The sequence below is a fragment of the Daktulosphaira vitifoliae genome, unplaced genomic scaffold (assembly GCF_025091365.1).
Source record: "Daktulosphaira vitifoliae isolate Bord-2020 unplaced genomic scaffold, ASM2509136v1 Scaffold_5, whole genome shotgun sequence".
Lineage (NCBI taxonomy): Eukaryota > Metazoa > Arthropoda > Insecta > Hemiptera > Phylloxeridae > Daktulosphaira > Daktulosphaira vitifoliae.
In genome coordinates this window covers 22,924,798-22,936,991 of record NW_026099576.1, presented here as the reverse complement: position 1 = coordinate 22,936,991, position 12,194 = coordinate 22,924,798, and the positions used below count along the sequence as shown (strand labels likewise).

The following is a 12,194-nucleotide window of genomic DNA, read 5'->3' as shown; positions in this document are numbered from 1 at the left end:
ACCTTATCGACCCCAAGTTAGTGCGCGTATTTGGAGTGTGTGTAAACGAATCACCACCGTGTCTCATTACTGAATATCCCGCTAAACTTGGCTATTTGGTTATCGTTTTAAGAACTCATTCAACATTAACGTAAGAACACAATTGATTATAAACTAATAATTACTAACCATTAAAGCTGATTACATCTGATTTAATCACAAGTTTATCAAACTAAAACAAGTACTACTAAAACTAATTAATTCAGGCTATTTCACACAAATTCTATGTCATAATCTTATTGAAACGATAATACGGCGCTTTGGTTAGGCAATTTAGCTACACATAAGTAAACATACTTTTATTGAAAATAGTTAATCAAAATAAAAAAAATTGAAAATAACTATTTTATGGTGTATGTTGTAAGAAAATAATTGATAGTAAAATCTGTGCAATGTAATAAAATTTCTAGAGCATTTTAATATTTGTAAAAATTTACATTTTTTCTATAATTATTATGACGTATTTTGGGCAAAAGAATAGCATAGGCGCAATTTAAATTAAATTTTTGGAAGGGACTATGTTTAATTTCCTCCTTGAAAATTTTTTTTTAATACAATCATGTGTGGTTTTTCTGAAATTTAGGAGTGGATAAACTGAAAATTGGAGGGGTTAAGCTCTCTCAATTTGCGTTTACGGAGTACAAACAATATAAAAAAAACCAGCACAGGGGAGTCGTGGCATAATGGTGACGTGACATAGTTGGATCAAGTATAATGATATATGATGGTAATTAAATACACTATCATAGAACTCTCTTCGATGCAAATCTGTAGATAGTATTTAATTTAAAAAAATAGGTGCATTATTCCAAAAGCTACATGATCTGCTATTTTCTTATTTATATCTTGATTGAAATAAGTATGTAGAATGAATGAGGGATATAAAAATTATTTTTCCATAAAAATTGTATTCATCCATACATTTTTCAAAAAGTTATATCATAATAAAGTTAAAAATGTAAAATACAAAATCGAGAATTTTCACACAAAAATATCATTTGATAGCCATTTTCACCATGAAGATAAAATAAAGTACGACATTTTTAATAATATTAAAGCACATTGCATTAGCTTTAATTCAAGTTATATATAAAAGTGTCAGGCTTTCCGGAACTCTTTCAAAAGTTAAATTGAAAAAGTAAATTTTTTGTGAAAAGTTGACTTTTGAATCCTCTTCTGTAAGCAGGGGGGATTTATAAAAAAATATACCAAATAATGGGTAAAAACATCAAGCATCTCTAAAAAAAAATTATAATGATTTGGTAATTTTTAAAAAAGTTATGGCAGTTTTAAGTAAAAAAATTTTAAAAAATTTCGAAAATTAGCGATTTTTAAATTTGTAATTTTTTTAGAGGTTTACCCCATTTACGGGGAACGAGGAACATTTTTTATTCTTATTTTTTTTATCTCTTCGGGTGAAATCTGTACTGTATTTTTGTTTATTGAAAAAATCAATTTTTAGTTTGATGATATGAAAGAAAAAAATGTATAAAATGACAAAACAATAAGATTTATAGTAATTTATCAAACTAATTGACGTCATACTTTGTTTTGCGAAAAATACGAAGTATCTGTTTGAATTATTGTATTTTTAAGTTTCTATAACTACAAGACAATTGTATAAATATGACTCATGCAATATCATTACAAAAAAAAAAAAATAAAACATAATTTTTTTCTCTTAAGTAATTGTAGTAATCTGCAATTTATAAAAATGCAAAAAAAAATTTAGTCTTACCACCCACGGTTCTCTTAATACTATATCATTATAAGATTTTTAAATGGAAAAATATACTTTTAACCAATCTTTTAAATGATAAAATTATCTAAGTTGATATAATTTTAATGCGTAAGGAAATGGTATAAGACTGAATTATTTAAAATAAATATATAGATTGTAAGATTTTACAGAGTGTTCAGTACGTTAGGAAACATTTCAGTTGTTACAAAAAATGAGAACTACAGAAACCCGTTTCCTTACTTACAACAACCAACTTACATAAGCTTCTGAAAAGAAAGACTATATTATGTTTTATATGTTTAATGATATTACGTATGTCATAGTTTGACAATCACCCTGTAAACAACATCAATTACTTTTCATAAGTTACCATATAATTTTATAGATAAAGTATAAAAATAAAATATATTTTTTATACGTTATCTTGATATTTATATATAAAAAAATTGTTTTAACTATTTATTTGTTTTTAACTTATAACTTAACATAAAAGTTGACTTAATTGGAAATCAAAACTAAATTATTAAGTTTAACTTAAAAAAATTATAATTGATTAATTTGGCTAATCATTGAATAATAAATAAAAATAATCCAACACCATCAAAGATCTTTAATAAATGTATTAGCTGATACACATATATCAAAAACAATGCTTATCTAACAGTTAGAATGTATTTGGCGCTGATGATGGATTGGTATAAGTTAATTTTATTTATAATTGATTATTATTGTAAAAATTGTTAATCAATTATTACATCAAAAAACATTAATTTTTATTTTATTGACTATTTAATCACTATCAAAATATTTAAATTGTGTTTGGAATTACCCGATGCGAATTTTAATATTTCACATTCATCGTTAGCATTATTAAGTCATTAAAAAAAATGTTTAGCAATTTTGACATTTATTTTTCTTTACACTGTGTGGCAATAGTTTAAACTGGGGCAATAATTTTATTGGTCCGTTCGTCAAATTTTGAAATTCGCCCCTTATTATAGATGTACATTTCTATTACCTAAGTAATAATTTATGTTAAATTAGAGATTATTTTATTGACACACTTTATTTAGATCCAATTTAATAGGGTTATTAATATAACATTGATTTACGGAAAAATTAGGATTAGTTTGATTTTAAACCTTAAATCAGAANTAGATCCAATTTAATAGGGTTATTAATATAACATTGATTTTCGGAAAAATTAGGATTAGTTTGATTTTAAACCTTAAATCAGAAGTATATCTATTCAAATTTTTTCTGCCCTAGTTATTATTTATAATATTTTTAAACTCTTAAAATTTCAATTTATCAATTTTTATTTAATAGAAATAATATTTTTTTTACAAGAAAATATGATGAATTGCTTCCAAAATGAACCAACTAACATTTATATTTCGCGTATGATCAAATTTAATAGGAATTTTTATTTTTATGCATTGGTTAATGATTTCGAAACTATTTCACTGGAATGCCGTTTTTCTTTAAAAATCCTAAGAATTGCGTTTTTTTATTATAAAATTATCCACAGGAGTATATAAATTTAAGTTAATTTATTTATTTATCCTGTGAAGTATGATCTATTTATAGAGTTCGTATTGTTTTTTTAACAAATAACAGGGAACGATTATATTTAATTAAATAACTTGATCTTAAGTTACATACATTATTATTTCATAATTGTGTTACACGCAATATGATCAAAAATATAGTAAAATGAAAAATTTATCAATGCCACCGAGTATTTTTACGCAAACTCCGGACGAGAATTTATTAGTCCTGTTTAATTAACATTTTACAATTTCATACTGTAAATAACATCTTGTGTTTTACTTATGTACTTAAAGTTCCACTTACTTATTAGCCTTATAATATTTGAAGATAATATTAAGATTTTAAACAGTGCATATGCAGGATTATGATGACGCAGTATTAAAAAAAAACAGGATNATGACACAGTATTAAAAAAAAACAGGATCATGATGATAGGACAACTTGAATATTAGAATATTATGTTACTATTGTTTATTCTAATCGTACCCTTTGAATTCATAATAATATAATACCAATGTTAAATCTTAAAAATACGTTGACAAGTGAATAAATATCCTAAAATAATTCTACCCGAAGTACTTATAAGCAATGTTTAGTTATATTTGTGTTTATTTTTTTAGTCATGGAGTGCTATATTTAATATTACGCCAATGAGTGAGGGATTGGTTCAAAGTTTATCTCAATACATTAGGTTATAATGTTCGTTAATCCGCATTAATATGATAAACAATTATTTAATTTCGTATAGCTACCCAAAAATACTACCGTATAATTTTTTTTATATCATTTATCATTTAGACAATACTAACTTAAAAAAAGATACACTACCTAAAATATGTAATACGCTAAAAACAAATAAGTCATAAATAATATATTTTGGTATACATAGAAATAAATACAAATTTTAACGACATAACTAACATTATATTAGTTTTTTCCACCATCTAATTTTTATTAGAATTAATTATTAAAATATTTTAATTTCTCAGACTTGTCTGCTTAGCTAATTTGTTTGACTCTCGAGAATCGAAAATAAATTTAAATAATATAAGATATTGCAAAAAAATGGCCTTAATATTAATGAGAGTTCAATCATTTCAATTATATGATTTGAATTACAGATGAAATAAGTGCCAGTCGCTAGATATTGCACGACTAAATACAAAAACGTATATGCGAGGTCTTTATTTATTTATTTTTATTAATTTTATATTTCATTTAGGATCATGAGACTATTTAAAGTGCGTGGTTTTAGGCAAATAGCTGTGCCTTTCCGCAAGCTCTGATTACAATTTTTAACCATTACTCTAACTGTGTAAAATTATATGAGCTTAGGTAGGAAATAAAATAAGTGTCTCTTCAATACAAAAAATATTAGCACTAAAACATTTAAATCAAGAAAAATTGCGACAGAATTAAACAGTTTTGCTAAAGTGAAATTCGAAAAATAATTAAATTTATTATAAATTACTTGAAAAATTTGTATTTTTATTATATTTTTAGATAATACGTAATCACTAAATTTGTGAAATAAAATAGTTATTCTAAAAAATATTTGGGAATAAAAAATAATGTTTTATTAAATATAGCTGTTGTTGAAAGTAAAAATTGCGTCTTACCTCAAAATTCTACCTACCTGACACGGCCCGTAAACATCACACTATTCATCTACGATGAATTTATACGGTCGTAATTTTCAGATGTCCATCGGCACACACGTCTCTGTTGAGAGTTGTTAGTCTTGTGCGGCTGTCGATAGATAAGACAGGTCAGCTGATCAGCACTGCAGAAACATTGGAGATTGTGTAAATGAGATCACCTGGGAGTTACCTACCCCGAACGCGCTGCCGTTTTTTTTTTTTTGAGGTTTTTTATTATAATAGTTTTGCTCACTACATTATTTTTTTAGTTAACTATAAATTCATTGTTAGTTATTAGAATAGATTAAATTTTTATTTAAATATTAAAAGAAAGACGTTTTTGTTTTAATATAATTATTAAACACCCCTAATATTGTGTCACATCTCACGGACTCTTAATAATAGCGTAGATTATTTACTAAACATAAAAAGGCTTTACGTGTGGAACTTTTTTATTCTTTTTAGGCGCAATCGGTAGGGACTTGAGGGAGTGAGCCACTTAAAATCTGTTTTAGTTTCTCCAAAAAGTATCAAAATCATATAAATACATTATTATATAGAAATATTTTTTAGAAATTAATTTAGGCCATCCAAAATTTTTATTCAAATTTCACCAATGTTATTTTCATCAACAATTTTTAGTACGAAATATCATATTAAGATTTCATATTAATAAATATATGTAATATGTATTTCAAACCCTTCCTGTATTTAGGTTTTCCATCAAATTTTCACAAAAACACATACCAAAAGAAAATGTATGTCTCTAGTATACCCTATTAACAATTCATTAGGATCTCAGATTTTATAAAATAGTTACATCAGTTATAAAACTCAGGAAATTTATTTTACAATGTCATTTATTAAGTTGATGTAATTTTGAAATATTTTTTTACTTTTCTAAAATTTGATTAAAATTTTGACATTTATAGATTCAACTTGGTTAAAATCAGAGTCTTTTTACGTTGTTTGGTGTTGTTGGCACTTTAAGCGTAACCATCCCAAATAGGTTTTACCTTATTGATTGTCAGTCAGACTCTATGAAAATAAAGTCAGACTATATTATCCTTATTATCTGTGATAGTGCTCAGTCACCTACGAAATTACTATTGGACACACATCTGATAATTGCGCTGTTGATGAACATATGATAATTTGGTAACACCACAATTGCCAATTTTTTACCACAAAAATTCTGATTTTTTAATATTATTTAATTTTACCTATTGAAAAGAACTATCAAATAGACCTAACTCAACGAATTTTCGTCTAAATAGTCGAGTTAAAAATAATGGTAAAAATATTAATAAAATTCCCTGATAATCTGTAAACCAATTATAAGAACCTATCAATATCTATTTAATATATTATAAAAATTAAAAAATTTTTTATTGTGTTTTATTAAATTAATTTCATAAAGTATTTTTTATAATAAAATAAAATAAAATTGTACTGTGTTTATTAGATAGTATATTAGATAGTCATTTAAACTTAAATAAATAATAATTTTTATCAAAGTAAATAGCAACATTTTTCACACTTCATAGATGATTAATTACATCTTTTATATATTTTTGTCATTGAATATGTAAAAAAAAAACCACAATGGTACAATTTAAAATAATTTAGACTTTATTTAATGTGTGTTTTTTTATTTATAGTTTTTAATAATTTTATTCACTTAATAGCCTATAAAAATGCAAAATTTAATAAAATATGTTAAAAGATAAAAGTTGGTTAATTATACTAGTTAAATATTAATATTCTACCAAAATGTTTTCCAAAACGTATTGTTTTGTTTTATCTTTTGTTTGTTGTTTTTATTTTGGAGGTGTTTTTGCAAATATTTTTATTAATTTTGAAGTAATTTAAATAAAGTTTAATAAATTAAATTAAATTTAGTTAAAATTCTTTTTATTTAACTTTTATGTGATATTTTGTAGTATAAAACATATTTTTTTTTTTGTAATTAAGGAAGTTCTTAATATGCACTTTATTATATAAATAATGAACTTTCATACTTACTGTGACTATAAATTTTATAGAAAATTTTCTAATATGCTTTTTTCATATAGGATAAAGTAAGAAATATTTATAGAACGCATACTGTAAGTATCAATCATTACTTATAGTAGAATCAATACATTCTAGGAATTAACTTTTTTTTTTTTTAATTAAATTTACTATTATTACCATTCAATGGTAATCTTAAAGAATACGCAGATACATAATTGTGGTTATCATATATTGATACTATTTATAATTGGTATCATTTTGCAATTTTGAGTAAAAACATTCTGTCATACAATTTTTTAATTTATTTTAGGGTTCTGTACATTTTGGACCTATTAATATGGTGAGGATTTATTTTAAGCTTATATTGTAACCAGTTTTAATAATATAGAACACGGAGTACTGATTCGTAACTCATAATTATGTAAAATAGCAGTTTTTGGATTAAGCCGCACAAAATTTGTTAAAATGATGAAATTTGTTTTATTATATTAACTCATTCATTTTTAATGACCCTAAACAAAATCACACCCGCATTTAAGTATGTAGTGTAGACACAAGTGCTGTAATGTAAGTTTTATAATGAAATAGAAAAGTAAATTAAAAGTCGATTGAGTATTTTTTTTAATTTACTTATTAATTTTTCTATATTACAATATAAATTTTTAAAATTAAAAATATATAAAAAATATTCAACTCAATTCTTAATATATACAATTTAACTTAATTTCTAATCCCCTTCACTTATAAATTTACAAAAACATAAATTAGATAACCATGTATAACATTAGTATAACTGCAACTAATTAATTATTTTATCAACAACTTTCTTATTGGACACTATCAGAGATAGCACTAGACGCTTTGGCATACATGTTCTCACAGAGATACAATTCCTAATAAGACTCGAAATGTGTAAACCAGAGACACGGTGAAATGATCTATCGTCTTATACATATAATGCTTGCCACAGCTATTTTGACTGAATTCTTCCATGGTAATCGCAAGGCTAGTCATCGTGTGACCACTGTCAAGATTACTCACGTTCTTTCGGTGCGTGAGTCAAGAGAGGAAGGTACTAGAGTATCCTCTAAGGTCCACATTTGGAGTTGGGTACATAGTGAAGTAGATGTTAGAGTGTATAAATGGATGATCTTTCAATCGTTGAATCGGTTATGAGCCTTAAAATAAAAGCCAAATGCTTCAATATAGACAGACTCATAACTTGGTTTGAAGGACTTGAGGTGCTCCTTTAAGCTAGCGTCGTAAATCGTTAAATATATTTTTATACTATTTGTAAATTGTAAAATTCAAGTAATTACGTAATTATTTGCTTATTAAAAAAAAAATTGTTTTCAAAAAAGCCCGTTTAAAATTTCAATGGGCTATAATTGAATCGTACATGAAAATTTTGACATTATATCTACAATTTAATCAACTACACATGTCCTTCAAAGTTGATTTGGCGGTCATTTTACAATAATAAAAACTGAACTTAAAACCATTATTTTTTTGTTTTAAATCTATAATTATAAATTTTTTATGGCTGATAGGAAATTTTTATGGATTTAAAAACTGTAGTTTTTATTTTTTTTAGCATAACTTTATGCGAATTGACATTTTTGTAGCACAAAATCAATCATTCCTGCTAAAACTTACCTATAATTTTTGCTTACGACAGAAATTACCTTTCTATACAAAATATAAAAATCTTAAAAACCCAATTATGTGAGCTTATGTCATAAGCCATTTGTATACATAGCACTTATTTTTATGTTTCCGATTTTATCGTCCGAGAATTAAATTTAAACTGAATAATTAGATTTTTCGATATCATTTCAGAGGTTTATAAATGAGGAAAAAATTGTTGCAGAAATCTATTTACATTATGTAAGTACTTTGATTAAATTATTCTCAGTGAGAGAGGGTAGACATCGTCATCTCCCAAAAAACATAAAATTTACTTGTAATAGGGACATTTTTATTTTGTTGGGAGAGGGTGTTAATATTTTTTCTTATTTGTCACTTTCTACTCGGAATAGTTTTGTGCTCACAGTTATCTATCACAATAAAAATAATAAATAAAATATTCTAAATATTTATTATATGTATTTTTAGTATAGAATTAAAAGAGTATCTTCGTTTTATTAATTTTTTAGAAAGGTTATTATAACAGAGAAAAATATGGAACACCAATAATGGTTGACATCGTATGTTACTTTTATTATAATTGCTGTATATTTAAACACATATTTTTTTTTACATATTTAAAACATGTAGTTATAAAAAATTATTTATAGGTAATTATTTTATTACTAAATACTTATTTTATCAAAAATTATATATAGTATTGAGAATTTTATTTTTGATTTCATTTAGTTCTATACTTTAGTCAATTTATCAATCAAATTTTTCGTGTTCAACTCTTATAATTTATAAGGGTATCAACTTTATTTATTTAAAATTTATGTTTATATATTAAAATTGATACTCCTTTGTGAATAGAGGAGTGCGTTCTAAAAATGAAAAAAATACCAGCACTCATTAATCACTTCTAGTCATTACTTTAATTTTTGTTGGAAAAATAAAATTAACATCTTTATAAAATGAATGAGATTAACGTGAAAAATATTCTATGATTGAATAATTGACTAAAACACGGAAATAAAAGTAATCACACTATAGAAAATTTTCTTAACTTTTATACTATTATAAAAAGTATTGTAACATATAGTCGACTTGGTTATCTTTTACATGGTCTTAGACAAAATGAAAACTACATATAAAAATATATAAAAATTGAAATTTCAAAACCTTAATTTTACAAAAAAAGTTTGTGATTCAATAAATAGTAAATGTAAATTTTTAAAACAAAAATTACTGAAGGGAGTAGCAAAGATATCAGAATGTAAAACGTAAAAAGTTTTTTATGAGTTATTTTAAATAAATACTAACGGGAAATCGCCAGCTTATATATAATCTTAACCAATTTTTGTTTTAGAATTACTTAAAAATTTCTTTAGAAAACCAGCAGAAACACATATTTTAAATTAAATTATTTTTTTAATGACAGAGGTTGTTTAAAAAAAAAAATTATGATTTTGAGTTTTTCATAACATAAAATATCTCTTTTTTTTTTTTTAATTACTGTTATTTATATTTTAAGACGTTCGAAGAAGATTATATCGTATTATGCCATAACAACAAATCAGCATTACATAAATACCATTACAACGGTATGTATAGATCATGTGAATAAAATCCGTATGTTACCTGTTAAATCATAATACTGTATTATCAAAACAACACAGAAATTCATTGTAATATCATTGAGAAAATTAACAAATTATGAAATCATTTTATTTACAGAAGATGGTATTAAAAGGCTGGAGAAATTTATTCAAGATATTCACAAAAATATTAAATTCAAAGTAGTTAAAATTTATGTGAGTTTATCAATAAGTTTATGATACTTTCATACATTTTACTTTAAATTTCATCATTCCACAAATCAAATTTAATTTTAAGTAAATGCAAAATTCATCACTAACTGCATATAAATATAAAATTGACGGATATAAATGAGTTTTTTTTCCTTTGAAATGTTTATAAAAGTCAACACCTAAAATAAAATAAATTGGAAATTATTGTCGTGTATAGCTATGACAAATCCAATGGAAATATAATGCCCATCTTTATCAATAAGGTAAAACGGATATAACGTATCAAATACGGTTTTAATAGAAATTACAATATTTTTCGTGTTTTATTTAATAAGTTTTTAGTGTATTGACATAGCCGATCATTAGGGTATAAGGATGAGTAACCTCCTTCTTCTTCATCACGTTATAAGAGTAATAGACTTAATTAAAATGCAGTGTAGAGAAAGTAGAACAAATTTTTGGGTGACTATTCTTCTTGGATTAATTCGTGAAATAAATAAAGTTTATAAAATTTCCGTTAAACTTTTTCTTTATATTTTTTTTTGTATTATCTTTATGCAAAATCGTATCAAAACATTTTATAATAGTGATAAATATTATTATAAGTGACAATTAGCAGGATAACTACATTAGTGGAGGTCTAGGTATAACTGAGTTTTTTTTTAAATATATTTTAGTTTATTAAAGTAATAGTTGAAAAATATTATAGTTTAATACAATTTGAGTTTCAATTTATAATACCTCTAGAGATAGATAATCTTTTTAATTACATTCATATATCATAACTACACTAGTCTATCTATTCAACACCAAAGTTACTCTGACCCAACTAGTAGTATGCGGCGTGTTAGATGAACAGACNTAAAGTTACTCTGATCCAACTAGTAGTAGGCGGCGTGATAGGTTAACAGAACTGATGACATTGTTCCTCATATAAAAACTCGTAAAATCTAGTATTTTATTAAATAATTTATTCTATCTAGTTAATTCGCAAAAAAAAGCAAATTTATAAAAACAAATTTTATTGATCATATTTCCATTTACAACTGGAAGTATTATCTTATCTTTTACTATCGTAAATATTTCATTGTAGACCCTATAAAATATCTTTTAATTTAATGTTAATAAATTACAGTTTGGTATAAATTTTAAATAAATTTTTTACAGAAAATTAATAATAATGATGTTACACCTTTAATAAATGATACGATTTATGATAAAGAAATATTACTTCAACTACAAAATATTCAACATTTGTCTTTATGGAATTATGTCAAAAATGATCTTATTATATTGAACTCAATTGACAAATCCTATACAACGCTTGAAGATTTAATTAATAATTCAACGACATACAAAAGAAGTCTTCAATCGACTCTTGATGAAGCAATAAAAATTATGTATCATCGATCTATTAGATATGTGATTTTGCTATCTGCATATGCCTATGAAGCTCTATTTATTGAATATGATACAACATCATATTGGCAACAGTTATTAGAAGTTTCTAATCAAATAAGTTCGGCAANCAACAGTTATTAGAAGTTTCTGATAAAATAAGTTCGGCAATGTATAAATTGGATTGCTATAACAGTTTAAGTTACGACTTGTATCAATTTAAAAACGAAGTGCGTGACGGAGAAAATAAAATTGCTCTATTTAAAAGAATGGTAAACAAATATGTGAGGTTCCTCTTAACACCTGAAGAACTGGAAAAATACGGTTTTATATATAAATATACAGAACATGATCTTTGGCATAATC

At 24.4% G+C, this 12,194-nt stretch overlaps 1 protein-coding gene across 1 annotated transcript; it reads left to right on the top strand.

The window, feature by feature from the left end:
• Window positions 1-6,681: 6,681 nt before the first annotated feature.
• Window positions 6,682-11,972, top strand: LOC126908241 (uncharacterized). Its single transcript, XM_050690154.1, has 8 exons — window positions 6,682-6,837; window positions 7,050-7,082; window positions 7,301-7,330; window positions 8,830-8,877; window positions 9,147-9,197; window positions 10,154-10,223; window positions 10,357-10,433; window positions 11,598-11,972. The coding sequence occupies exons 1-8, from the start codon at window positions 6,748-6,750 to the stop codon at window positions 11,970-11,972; spliced, it is 774 nt and encodes a 257-aa protein (XP_050546111.1). The 5' UTR covers window positions 6,682-6,747.
• Window positions 11,973-12,194: the final 222 nt, after the last annotated feature.